The 13,696-nt window shown below is 42.6% G+C and overlaps 1 protein-coding gene across 4 annotated transcripts in view; it reads right to left on the bottom strand.

Annotated features, from left to right (window-relative positions):
- Nucleotides 1-13,696, bottom strand: part of FNIP1 (folliculin interacting protein 1) — a 99,538-nt gene that overhangs the window by 52,137 nt on the left and 33,705 nt on the right. For all 4 annotated transcript variants that reach the window (XR_003087990.2, XM_006116070.4, XM_006116071.4 and 1 more), the window contains exon 2: nucleotides 6,674-6,800. Coding sequence is in view for 3 of the 4 variants with exons in the window: in XM_006116070.4 (XP_006116132.1) it covers nucleotides 6,674-6,800 (127 nt within the window). In the remaining variant the exon portion in view is untranslated. The remainder of the gene's footprint in view (nucleotides 1-6,673; nucleotides 6,801-13,696) is intronic.

The raw sequence follows: 13,696 nt of genomic DNA, 5'->3' as shown, positions 1-13,696 counted from the left end.
CCCAGTGAGGAAGCACATTTCTCACTCATCTCTGTGACTGGGTTTTGCAGATAGAAGGAAACAGGAAGAAGGGAAAGGATGCGAGAGGAAAAGGAGTAGGTGCAGATGTGCAGCTACCAAGAGGCATCAAAATCATAGACAAACATGATCACCTAAAAACAAATTAGTCAGCTGCCATTACAAACAAGTCTCATAGTTGTATGAGATACAAACACTGAGATCTCTATGAAGGCAAGTAGATCAGACTTGCAAAGCAGCCAGGGAGGAGCACTGTGGCTGTTTCCAACATCTTACTGACTGATAACATCGGAAAGATGTAGGTGTTGTATATGACTATTTGGATACAGCATTGGTAAAGTCTGCTCTTTCCATTACACACTGCCCTCATGTACTCAGTATGCAAATGATTCCTGTTCTGATACATCTTCTCGTGATCTGATGCCACAATGCTGACAAGTGCAGTCTCTTTCTCCTGAGATACTGGCAAAACCAAAGTGGAAGAAGCCTTGATGAATATTCTGCTGCTCCGGGGAAGGAGAATTGACACCAACTAATTCTGGTACCGTGCCTAAGAACTGTGTAAGACCCCTGGATACAGAAGGCAGACTCATCAGTAGGGGAATAAAGTTGGGAAAGAACCTGCTGAACCAACTACCAAAAAAAGGCACAGGATACACAAAAGGAAGTCACTTTGCCCTGTCCTATTTGCCAAGTGCCCAAGACTCACAGCTGTCTAACATGGATCTCACATCTAAGTGACAATGCCTGGCACGCAGCTCGGCCAACATTCTCAAGTTCCTGCAACTTGCAGCCCTTGCCACAAGGCCTCTTTTGCAACCTAATCAAACAATTTTAACCCTCAAGGGGGATGATGTCTACCCAGCATAAAACCAGCAGCAGTGAGTCTTGGAGCCTGGATCAGACTCGGGCTTGTGCTGCAGGAATAAAAATTGCAGTGTCGACATTCCAGCTCAGGTGGGGGCTCCGCTTCCAAAAATCCCCTCCTTTGCCAGGTTTCAGATCCCAGCCAGAGAGTTAACATCTCAATGGCTATTTTTACCTTTGCAGCATGAGCCCCAGTCAGTTGATCTGGGCGTTGAGACCCATGGCTACAGGTATTTTTTTTCTGTGACGTTGGACCCAATCAGACCCAGAAAAAGTAACAACTTGTCCTTCAAATTGAACTACAGGGAATTTTCACCATGGCCAGCCATCACACTATGATCCCAAAGTAATAACATACACAGAGTTAGTTATTAGGGAGAGCATATATTTGTCCCTTTCTTTGTATGTCCTTTTGTTTCTTTCAACAGTCTTAATTGTCCTCAATCCTGTAACGCCAGGAACAACAGATTTTTGCATTGTGCAGTGATAGCAGACCATTACGCAGACCTCAGAATTACATTGATGGCAAAGGCACATCTCTGCAATTAACTAATTCCTCAGTCTAGCACAAATTTTAACATACATTTACATATTTCCTCCCCTCAAATCTTTAACTATAGAGCAGGCATGTCCAAAGTCCGGCCCGCGGGCCAATTGCGGCCCGTGTTCCGGTTTAATACAGCCCCCGCTTCCTCCCCCTCTCCTGGCTCCCCGGCGCTCTTTTGAACTGGCGCGCCCAGCGCGCCGCTTCCGGCCACGCCGCCGCCACCGCCCATGGCCTCCGCGGTCCTAGAGCCTGCCCTGTAGGGCATGTCCGCAGCCCCGCTCGGCTGCGGGTTTGCCCTGCCCCGCCGGGCCGCCGTGAGGCCGGCGTGTCCTGCGCTCTCCGCCCGCCTCCGACCCCGCGGGCCCTCCGCCTTGGGGCTGAGAGTGCGGGGACGGCCCTCACGCATGTTCACTTCTTCAAATCTGGCCCTCTTTGAAAAAAGTTTGGACACCCCTGCTATAGAGGCAATCATATGGTCCCTCAGATGGAAGGTTATCACCCATTAGCCTTCACTGTAACTCTGCTGTAAGCATTCCAAAATCTCATTTACTTGGCTTTTTGGATTATCAGAAGGCAAAGAGGCAAAAAAGAGAATTATTTAAGGATTTCATCAGACATTCTTTCTGCTGTATAAAAATCTCCCCCCACACACATACAAATGTTACTAGAATGTCTAGTAATGTTAGAATAAACCCCACTGAAGGTAGATTCTGCTTTGCTGGACAATTTAGGAACATCTGGGTCAACTTTTAAATTCTTCACCTATCCAAGATTTCAAGCCAAGTACCCATTCAACTAGCTGATTTACACCAAATGCTTCTGCTTGGAACATGTGCCCCTCTGGAAAAATAGGCAAGAGGTGTGCTTTAAATTTCATAACCATAATATCCCTTAATAGGATTTAAGATGACCGAAATACATTCACCTTTGGTTCATCAGATGCAATTCTAATATATGCAAGGGATTATGCATCGAAAAAAGACATTGAGTACTTGGATTGCTGCAAGTACACTACTACTAAATTGTCATTCAGTTGTATTACAATTCATATTCACACAACAGGAAACCAGGAATATACAATTTTTACACAGCTAGCTGAATATTAAAAAGGAGCATTCTATGATAAGATGCTGCTTGAAGGTGGAGTTTTCAAAAAAAATCACTCAATAATAGCTTAACTTAGGCTAAATCTATATTGCCACAGGCTCAGGGGTGTGAAAAAACATCCCTCTCTCCCGAGTAGGAATGTTAACATGTAGTCGACTATATGATTAACCAATAAGCCTAGGCTTAATCTTGTCAACTACACACATTTCTCCCCGCTTGCTGCCTCTGTATCAGAGGCAGCAGCGGGGAACAGGGGGGAGTCAAGCAGGAGCTGATGCTGGGGGGAGCCCCCTCTCCCCAGCACTGGCTCCGTTGTGCCACCTGCCCTCTCCCTGCGGAGTAGCTTCTGTCTGCGAGAAACTCAAGCTCCTGCACAGACAGCGGCTGCTGCCAGAGCAGCTTCAGTCCATGGCCAGCCCAAAGTGCTGCAGACAGAGGCTACTTCGTGGCAGCCTACCCACCTCCAACCGCCCTCCCATAGCAGCCTCTGTCTGCGGGGAGCAGCAGGCAGCCATTCTACATGGGGAGCTGCTTTTTAAACTGGTTCCCCTTGTGGACCAGCTCCCTCCTGGGACCCCATGCTGCTGCCTGGGACCCCCCCTTCGGTGCTGGGCCCCGAAGCGAGGCAGCAGCGCAAGGTGGCAGGGGGCTCTCTGGGAGTAGGACTGGAGTGCACTGGCTTCTGTAGAATAGTTGAGTAGCCAATAGTGACTTCATTTATTTTATTGTTGGTCACTTTCTTGGTATTTGAAAGGGAGTTTATGATGATACAGTTCCTACATTCCCCAGCTTACTGTCTGTCTTTAATGAAATTATTTTGATACTGTCATCTCATGCAATCTTTTGTCTTTCAAGAGCATTTTGCAGGTAAATATTAGGGATGTGAATGGTTAATCCTTAACTGGTAAGCATCACCCTTTGCTGAGTGATGCTTATCGGTTACGGTTAACCAGCTAGGGCTGGAGAAGGCAGGACCTGGGATTGCTACAACCTGGCTAAAGCAGCATCCCCTCCTCTCCCCTCTCCCCCCCTCAGCATCCCAGCACATTGCGGGCATGGATGCTCCAGCCCACCCTTCCACATTTAATCAGTTAACCGGTTAAACATAATGTTTAACCTGTTAACTAATTAAATAGGATTTTATACCTTGGTAAAATATGCACAACCACCTTGAACTCAACTTGTTGCTTGTTCAGCACAAACTTGTATTGTTGTTGTTAGGGCATATTGGACATTGTCAAAGAATTGTATTGGTTTTATTTTTCTCCCCCATTTATTTTGATTTTAATGAGGCCACTCCCTGCATATATAAAGTTAGATCTTGGCTCTAAGCACATTGCAAGGCACTCTTGCCCTTTTGCAGTAAGACATTTTTGCGCGGTGGGCACTCTCCACCGTGAAAGAATATCTAGTAACTTGCTTTTCCAAAGGCACCATCCTGTGGCTTTTTTCCTGTGTTTCCTAATGCGATTAATACCTCTGGGCATTTGTAAATACAGTCAGGGGAAGATGTAAAAAGCACTCAGCACTGGCCCAGCTGCTCCTATTCAAGTTAACTGAGGCTTTCTCAACACTTCTCAAAGAACAGCTCAGCCCTGGCAGCGCTTGAAAATGACCGTGTGGTCAGGGTAGTAATGCTGGGAGAGCTCGCTGTCCCAGTGCTCTAGGTAAACTACCTCCACCAGGGGAGAAACTAACTGTGCTTTGGAGTGCTGCTCCCAGCACTGTAGCCTGGTTCACACTGGTGCTTTGCAGCCCTGTAGCTTGCTGCGCTCGGGAGTAGGGATGTTAGCTAGCGGGTAATTGAATAGTTGAGTAACCATATGAATTCTTATTGGCTACTCAACTATTCTACTTAACTAATCTTACCAGTTAAGGATTAACCATTCACATCCCTAATATTTACCTGCAAAATGCTCTTGAAAGACAAAAGATTGCATGAGATGACAGTATCAAAATAATTTAATTAAAGACAGACAGTAAGCTGGGGAATGTAGGAACTGTATCATCATAAACTCCCTTTCAAGAAAGGGAAAGTGACCAACAATAAAATAAATGAAGTCACTAGTGGCTAGCACTGGGCATTCCAAATTTGCAGCCAGAGAACAATTTTTCCCCCTCCATCCTTATCGTCTAATTCTTTTCCTGTGAAGAAATGGCATAAAAAGAAGAGATTGTGGTGGCGCAATTTCAGATTATCATCACCCTAGAGAAACAGGGCTATTTTTTAATCGATCTCTGTAGCTACCAAGCCATCACGCTGAACTATGTATCAGTAATAAAGCAATGGAAAATTGACTGTGTAAATACAGACACTTTTTAGATCTATTTTGAGTAGTCCAGTAAATCAACAGGAAAAGGACAAATAGGTCCCTAATATGGACTGCCACAAAGCCTCGCTTAATTAGCATAACACATGCAGATCCAATATATATTTGGTCATATGCTTTTGGATTAATAAAACTATATTAACAAATTAGTTTTTCAGAGCAAGGTGACATTTAAATTGCTCTGTTTTGCAGTGACACTTGCTACTGTTACTGCAATTAAGTTTGTGCTGAGAATGTAACACCTAAAATAAAACTGATATATTCAACTATGGAAGTCATGAGAGTTCATGCCCCAAGTCACACAAATTACTGTCCAGAGTTAGAGTGAGGTATTTGGAGGAAGCAGGCAATCAGAACCCAGGCAAGAAACAGCAGGGTTCAGTAAGTGCAACCATCTTCAAACCTGAAGTGAAGACAGGGGTTTTGTGCTAATGGGCTGAACTGCCTTACTTATCAGTACTTAGTCATATGCAAAATCCTAATGAAAAACTAACGATGGCCACCCATTTGCACTCAGAGAATTTTCAAATAGAAACAATTTCTATTTGAAGCTCTTAATGGGCTTGCAGGCATTTTACATATGGAGAAAATGAGGTTCAGAGCCAATAAATGATTTTCCCAAGATCACACAGACAGTCATTGGCAATTAGGGATGTTAAAATTAGATTAATCAAATAATAGAATAGTCGATGGAATTTCCATTGACTATTTGATTAATCGATAAGGGCACTTCCACTTTGAAACGTAGCAAGAGCCCGCTTGGCTGTTGCTACATTTCAAAGGCAGAAGTGCTGCGCAGCATCCCGTCTTTGAAATGTACAAGAGCCTCAGTAGGGCTGAAATGCCACATGGAGCCTCTGAGTCTGTCCCCGCCTCCAGCTCAGACTCCATGCAGTGCTTCCACTTTGAAATGTAAAAGAGCCTCAGTGGGGACTCTTGTACATTTCAAAGATTGAAATGCCCTTGCTGTGCCTCGCCCAGTCCAACGGAGTTGGAGCAGGGGGCAACCAGCTTTTAAGATGGCTCCCCCCAGTACCTGCACCTTACTCTCCCCCCCCCCCCCACTGCCTCTCTCTGATAGAGGCAGCAAGTGGGGGGGAAGCAACTCGTCGACTAGTGTGTCGACTATCTGATAAGCTTTTGCTTATTGGCTAGTCAGCTAGTTGCTTACATCCCTATTGGCAATACTAGCCTAGAACTTGCTTTCCTGTGCCTACCCAAAGAACACCCTCATTCATTCTGCTCCAGCAATTACATTGCAAATTCACCAATCAATAAACAGCAGTTAATTCGCTGACAAAAGAAAAAACCAAAAAGTCAAAGTTTTCAAGTGACTTTCTGCCAAACAGCTGGTACAATGATTAGAAGTTGAAATCTTCTACTGCCTCTCCATCACCCATACATGGCACTGCATGGTTTTGAAAGAAAAGTCCAGAAATAAAAATAACACTGTTGGAGAGAATCACTGACTCTCGAATACTTTGCAACACAATAAGCAGGGCTCGCCAAACCACGGCGAGCCCTGTTCGCCAGCCGCGCTGTCCGGCGATCTGCGCATGCACAGATAGTTCTGCGCATGCGCAGATCGCCCAAACTCAGCTCTTCCAGGTTGCAATCTACTCGTCATGAGCAAGTAGATTGCATTATTTGTCGAGCTCTGACAATAAATATTGGGCAACATGGATCTGGACATTTGAAACGTGAACAAAAATACAAGGTGTTTTACATATTAATCTTGTGCTACTTTGAAAAAATATACAATCTACTGTAACCAAGTTTCAAGTATATGATTAGCAATGCTCACCGACACTGATATGTCCTCAGTTCTTCTTTTAGAGCTGGAGTCAAATAAGACATTTCGCCCTCTTCTTTCACAGTCTTGGTACACAATCAGTCGGATCTGACTTGGGTCAAACTCCGGTAAAGGCCAGCTTGAATGGAAAACAAAGGGACAGAGGTGTCTGTTACTACAATGAGTTATTACATCATTGCTTTTACCATTTTTGTATGCCTGACTATTATTAAAATATAAAACTCAAGACATGCAATGGCAACTTATTAAACATTTTGACCCTATGGCAAGCATCATGCCTACGTAGCAAGAGGGTTAAATCACACACTGCTGTAAATTGGTGTTACTCGGATGATATCAGTATTCATCATAGTGCCTATCAGCATTTAACTGCATTACTGAAAAAAAAAATCCATAGAGAAGCCACCCACCCTTCCATAAAGGCCCAAAAAGTTTGTGTTAAAAATGTGCCATGATTAGGCTGGCAGTCTTATAGATGGGTTCAAACCAAAACCCTAGATTAGAATCACCCAAGGCTCCAGGAGAGCGTACATCTGCATGTGGCTGGGGTCTATCTCCAATTACTGTAATTGCTGCATTCAGACACAGAGAGAATGACAGTTCAGGCCACCACCATCATCATTATAAGCTCTTGTGTTACTAGACTGGGCCTTTATTGAGATTGTGCTTTTTGGTCCCTTCTGATACAGAGGCAGCAGCGGAGGGCTGCAGGCAGTTCCCCAGGAGCACGGAAGCTGGTGCGCCCAGGAGCCAGACCCTGAGCCTTGTGTAGCCATGTAGCAGTTACCCGTTCAAATGGCTATACTCTTACATCCCTAGCTAGATTACAATCAGCCTGGAGGAATTTAAGCAGCAGTAAATACAGTTCCTTGGGTCTTTTGGGGGAGGAAGTCCATTTCCTAATCAGCTTAGCCCCACAATTTAGCAAGGGAGGAGAAAAAGAGAAGCTACAAAGAGGATACTATGTAACAAACAGTAAATGGGCAGGAGGGGGGAAAGAAATACAGGAGAAAACTTGAGCAATTTACAACTGAAATATATTGCTGTCCAGAATTTGAGTGTAAGAGCCTGGTTTTGTCTTGGTATACACTAGGGATGAAAGCAACTAGTCAACTACTTGATAAAGCTAGGCTTATTGGGTAGTCAAGTCATTAGTCAACAATTTGCTCCCCCCCCCCCCCCCCACCCTTGCTGCCTCTGTATCAGAGGCAGCAAGGGGGAGAACAGGAGCTGTACTGGGGGGAACCAGCTTAAAAGTTGGTTCCCCCCCAGCACCACCTCCACAGGGGATGGTAGGGGGGGCAGAGGTGCAATGGGAGAAACAGCGCAAGTGGGGACTGAAGCTTGCACTGGGTCCCAACAGCTGTGCCTCTGCCTTTTAAATGTAGTAAGGGGGCTCTTACTACATTTAAAAAGCAGAGGTGCAGCAGTGGGGACGCCACGTGAGTGGGGAATGCTTGAGTTCCCGTTCGCCCCGGGTTCCCTGCTACGCCTCAACCTTTTAAGTATACTAAGAGCCGCCTGCAGCTGGTATAGGGAGCGCCTCCCCTTATCGACTAATCAAGTAGTCAATGGAAGTTCCATCAACTACTCCATTAGCTGATTAACTGAAATGTAACATCCCTAGTGTACACACATCAAGCTAGTTACCCTCAATGAAAACTGCATACCTCAGAAGGAGACCCGATGGCTAAGTAACTAAATTCTAGACAAAAAAATTCTACCATTAGCTACCATGACTATTAAAACAGGACAACAGAATTGGAGTACAGCGCTTGCAAACAACACTGGTCCTCTGCCCTTCTCCTACTTCTCCTGCCAGCAGTCCCAGTATGCCTTGGGCCTGTAGTCAACTGGAATTTTGCCATTTATTTCAGTAACAGCAGATTCTGGCCCGGTAATAGTATAGGCAAGTTCTGATTGACAGCTGCCATGAGAATCCATCCATTCGAGAGATGGTGGTATCCTCTCCCATGAAGCAGAGCAAATGTCACTTACTGTGAAACACAAACACACAACTATTAGTTGAGACGGCACCAGAAAAGAGCCATTTGAGAGAGACACTAAGCCACTATATTTAGAGCAGTTTGGCCCAAGTCAACTCCCTGCATGCAATCTCTAGTTACTGAAGTGAGTCCAGTAGATCATCTCACACTCACAGCCTTAGTAGGAACCATATGGTTGAGGGATCTCCTACCCTTAGAGTGGAAAGTTCAGAAATCATTCTCATAAGCTATGCCATTGACACTATTATAAACAAATCATAATAATCCATTGCTTACAAAATTATTATTTTTGCTTGTCTCACTCCTGCAATGCATTTGAATTTGCCTCTCTCTTAAATAAAAGCATGACTTCTATTAGTACTTCAGCAATTCGACTATGAAATCTTTTCACTATCCTGGCAAAGGAAGGCAGGAACCCTTACAGCTGTTTAGGAAAGTCCGCTTATAACATGCCCCAGGAGCAGATTACACACGAAGAGGAAAGCAAGCTAAATATAAAACCCTTGCTGCATTCGGCAACGTATTGGGTCAAGATAACAAGAGCTTGTTTACTTCTCCATTCCTGTACATGTCGTTTTACCTTTCTTGATACAAATATTCAACATGTGCTATAAATCATATTCATGATAGTCCCAGATAAGTGTGATCTCTGTTACATAATATAGCTTTAATGCTCTTTAGCCTTGCAAAATATTCTCTGGCAGTACTGGCGTGTTCCCTGAATCAAGAACACTAGCCGAGGAGTCAATAAATAGATGCAGGCTGGCACCTCAAACCAACACCTTGTCCATTCAGCATTTAAGGCATGTCTATACCGTAGTTCGACACCCATGGCTGGCCTGTGCCCACTCACTAGGGCTTGCACAGCTGTTTAATTTCAATGTAGATGTCTGGATTTGGGCTGGATCCCAGGCTTTCAGACCCTGTGAGGTGGGAGGGACCCAGAGCTCAGGCTGCAAACATCTATACAGCAATTAAACAGCCCCGCAATGCGGGCCCCTCAAGCCTGAATCAGTTGGCCTGGGCCAAGCATAGTGCCTTATAGCAGCACTGACATATGCTTAGACACACACTTTAGTAGGAAAGACATACAGATCAGATTTGCTCTCCTGTTTAACAGCTGTACAGGCTGACATCTTAAAAGAGCATCTGGAGAAAACGTACAAACCTTTACCATATGCAATACACATCCCCAGAATAAATACTGCAGGACAATACTCTGGGACAGATATTCATTGGTATAAAACAACAATGTGCACAACTAAGGATCTGTGCATCTTTATTCCCAAAGTATGGAGAATTTTTCAGAGATTTACTGTTTAACCACAGGCAAGTCACTTTGTTACTCTGTGCTTCTGTTCCCCGTCTGTAAAATGGGCATAATGTACTTCTCTACCACTCATGGGGATGTTAAGAGGATAAATATATTAAAGATTAAAAAAAAACACTTGGATACTACCATATTGGGGGCTACCTAAGATAGAAGATCCAAGCAAAAGTGTGAAACCCATTTAGCTCTTAACCTGAGAGCCAAGGAGGTAAAAGGATTGCTTTGTATAATATCCCTCTGTTGCTGGCAAATTTTACCTGTTTTACAACCTTGTGGGAAATAATGGCAACATGCAGAGAACACTTTTTCTTTAGGGAGAAGGAGAGTAAGAGGAAAGGTTCATGGAAAAATACATTCCCTTGACTAAAATCATTCTGTGCCTCCCTTGACATTAAAGGTAGTTAAATCACATATCATATTAAGAGTTCCCTTTATCAAGGGCTAACAAATGATTAAAGGATGTTTTAATAAACGGTTAATCAATTCTTACACTCTTCAAAAGTCCAAAGACCTGTATAATTGGTACACTCCAGCTGATGCGATTATAACCATCTATAGCTATTCATGAAACACACGTAAAATATCTATTAATCATTTATTGATTTCTATGCATGTTTACCCATATAGCCAGTGGGACTGATCCTCTTGCCAGGCTCCTGGGCAAGGCAGTTGGAGGGTGGGGGGCTAGCCAGATGGGACAGGGCCTCATGTGGAAGTGGTGGAGCTGGGGCTAGCTTTTCTCAGGCAGGCTCAGCATCACCCAGAGTGCACCATATGGGGCTCCAGCAATGATTTAAAGGATTTGAGGCTCCAGCTACCACCATAATAGCAGCAGCTGGGAGCCCTTTTGAATTGCAGGTCCCTAGGGCAGTTGCCCTCTTTGTCCTCCGCCCCCTACCCCATCAGCTGGACAGTATATAGCTATATATAAATGGTAGCTTACCATGAAGTGTAATTGATATTTATCTGAGATTTTCACAGCACTCTGGGGATTTAGACTCGCATATTCTGCTCATGGTAACGAAAGCTGTGTCTAAACCTCCCAACACTGCTGTGAAAATCTTGACTAGTTTTGTTAATGAGATGTTTCTCCTGCATAATTCAATTGCTGCTACTTGATCTTTCTATGGAGATGGTTTTAAGAAAGCTCAGTCTGTTGTCATGGTAGATGACTGTGATGTTACAAATTTCATATTCTGACCTCACTGAAGAACCAAGAGAGGAAGATGGTACCCATCCTGATTGTATAACTGTAGTTTCTATAAGCCTTCAATAAATAATAATTATAATTCATAGAGGGTGAGATTTTCACATGCACATACATGATATAAGAGTTTTTGAAAACCCCATCCATGATGAGCACAAAATGTAAAGGATGCAGCAGTTCAAAGATGGGAAATATGGTGGGAAGCCTTTTTAAAGGTTATATAAGTAAACAGACTCTTTAAAACACAACTCCAAAATTAAGTAATTTTCTTTAGATCTTAGCAAGGAAAGGCTGGCACATTGGTCCTACATTGTGACGAATAGATTGGTTCTTCAATATATCACATAGTAAGTCTTCAGCCTAATTGCAACAGGTTCTAAAGATGAATTTCCTGCCAAAGGCTAATATTGCTATGCAACTGAGTGCATTCTCTCTCTCTCTTAGAATATATATATATATATATATATATATATATATATATATATATATATATATATATTCTATCATGCGGCAGAATGATGTCATCAGACTTTCTGACCACAAAAGTGGCCAGAGAGAGGTGGCCAGAGAGAGCAAGGACTGCAGCCCCCTACTAACTTTATAAGTTCAAATTCCAAGGTCATATTTGCTCTGGCATGGAATGTGAAAGAAGGGGGAGCATAAGAAAACCTCAGAATACGACCTAACTGAACCAAATTAATAAAGTAATTTTCCAAAAGTCACAAATATTTGCAAATCTTTTGAAATGTAATATTCCTAAAATATGTACTCATGGAAATTAAATGGTCAGACATGCTACAGCAGAGTTATTTTCTTTTCCTGTATGTTCTTTGAATCCCTATGAATGTAGCTTGTTTAAAAAAACCTTTTAAAATACCAATGATGAGATTTGTTCATCAGTATACAAGTCACCATTCTGAATTCTCTCTGATAAAGGATTTTCTCACGCATCTCTAATGCACAGCATTTGTTGCTACTATAACTGTTTTTCTTGGAGGTTAAGGAGTGATCCAAAGATGATGGTTCAATGCAGCACTATGGCTTAATACATGAGACACCACACATACAAATACTCCTCCATCCCATTAAAGTTCAATTTTTTTCTGTAACTAAAGACTCAAAGATTCTTGTACTTATTTGTAAGACCAACAGAACCTTTTTTGACACTTAAGAAATTACCTTAATGAAGTTCTCTCTCTCAGCAAAGATTTTCTCTCTAATAAGATTTCATTTCTAAATGACATGGGATCCTGCTGGTTTACTTTTTAATAACTAACAAAACATTTTTTAAAATCTAAATAAAATACAAATGAAATCAAAGGAAGGGGTGATCCTAATCAAGACACCAAATCAAGATACCAAATAAACAGAAACTTACAACTTAAATTACCTAAAAGTAAAACCTCTCTAAAAAAGGATATGGCCAGTTATCCAAACAGCAAGCTAGAACTATCAGTCAATTTATTGTTTTCAACATCATGTTACCCATAGGTATGAAAACTGCCCAGTGATGAATCACTTCAAACTATTTTTAAAAGCATCTACGCAAATGATATTTATAGTTTACAGCAGCTTATCTGTTCTGCATGTTTTTCATGTTAGCACCTTTTTAGAATGTTGATATGAACAGCCAGACTGGAATAGAACTCTGGTCTATCTTGACTGGTGCCCTCACACTGATGGTGACCAATGTCGGGTGCTTCATAATGCAGCTAGCAGTACAAAGCTACATACTGGGGATAACATTTTTTCTTGTCCTCGCTGGTGATCAGAAGCACCCTGAAGCACAGGGATTCACAGTCCTTGTAGTTTTAACTAATTTCCTAAATATATTTATTATTAATTTATTATTATTATTATTATTATTATTATTTATTGTGTATGGCAGCTGTGATTAGAGCCTCCAGTCCAGGTTTGGGATCCCCTTGTGTTAAGTCTTGAATGAGCATACATAATTAGCAACAACATTCATTTGACCCTGTTCTGAAGAGCATAGAGCGTAAGTATAAAGGTGTAATCCACTTCTGAAATCTTTCTAAGCAGTATGCATTTAAAATACTGTGCTGCAGAGTGTTACAGCTTATCTTCAAGTTGCATAAAATATATATTCTTCTATTAGGTATACATGCTGTCTATTGATACTGACAACCCTTCAGTTATTTAATTACAGGGGGAAAGTAAAGAGGAGCACCTTACTGGCCTTCTATGTACCATTCACTACATTACCTCTCTTACCTCTGATCATGCTCCATCCCCTTTGCAGATTAAGTACTTCCTTCCTTTTACCACTCCCTTTTCCACAATACTCCAGACAGATGTGCTGTGTACTCCTGGATCTTTTCAATTCCTATGCCTTTCAGAAGACATGACCAAAAAACAAAATGGAATGCAGGCCTTGCAGTGAGGACATACCATGTTCTCCAACATTTTCTCACCATGGTTGAGAACTCACTCACTGTTTTGACGACTGC

This window comes from Pelodiscus sinensis, chromosome 17 (assembly GCF_049634645.1).
Source record: "Pelodiscus sinensis isolate JC-2024 chromosome 17, ASM4963464v1, whole genome shotgun sequence".
NCBI lineage: Eukaryota > Metazoa > Chordata > Testudines > Trionychidae > Pelodiscus > Pelodiscus sinensis.
The sequence above is the reverse complement of the archived record's forward strand: the minus strand, read 5'-3'. Positions and strand labels throughout refer to the sequence as shown.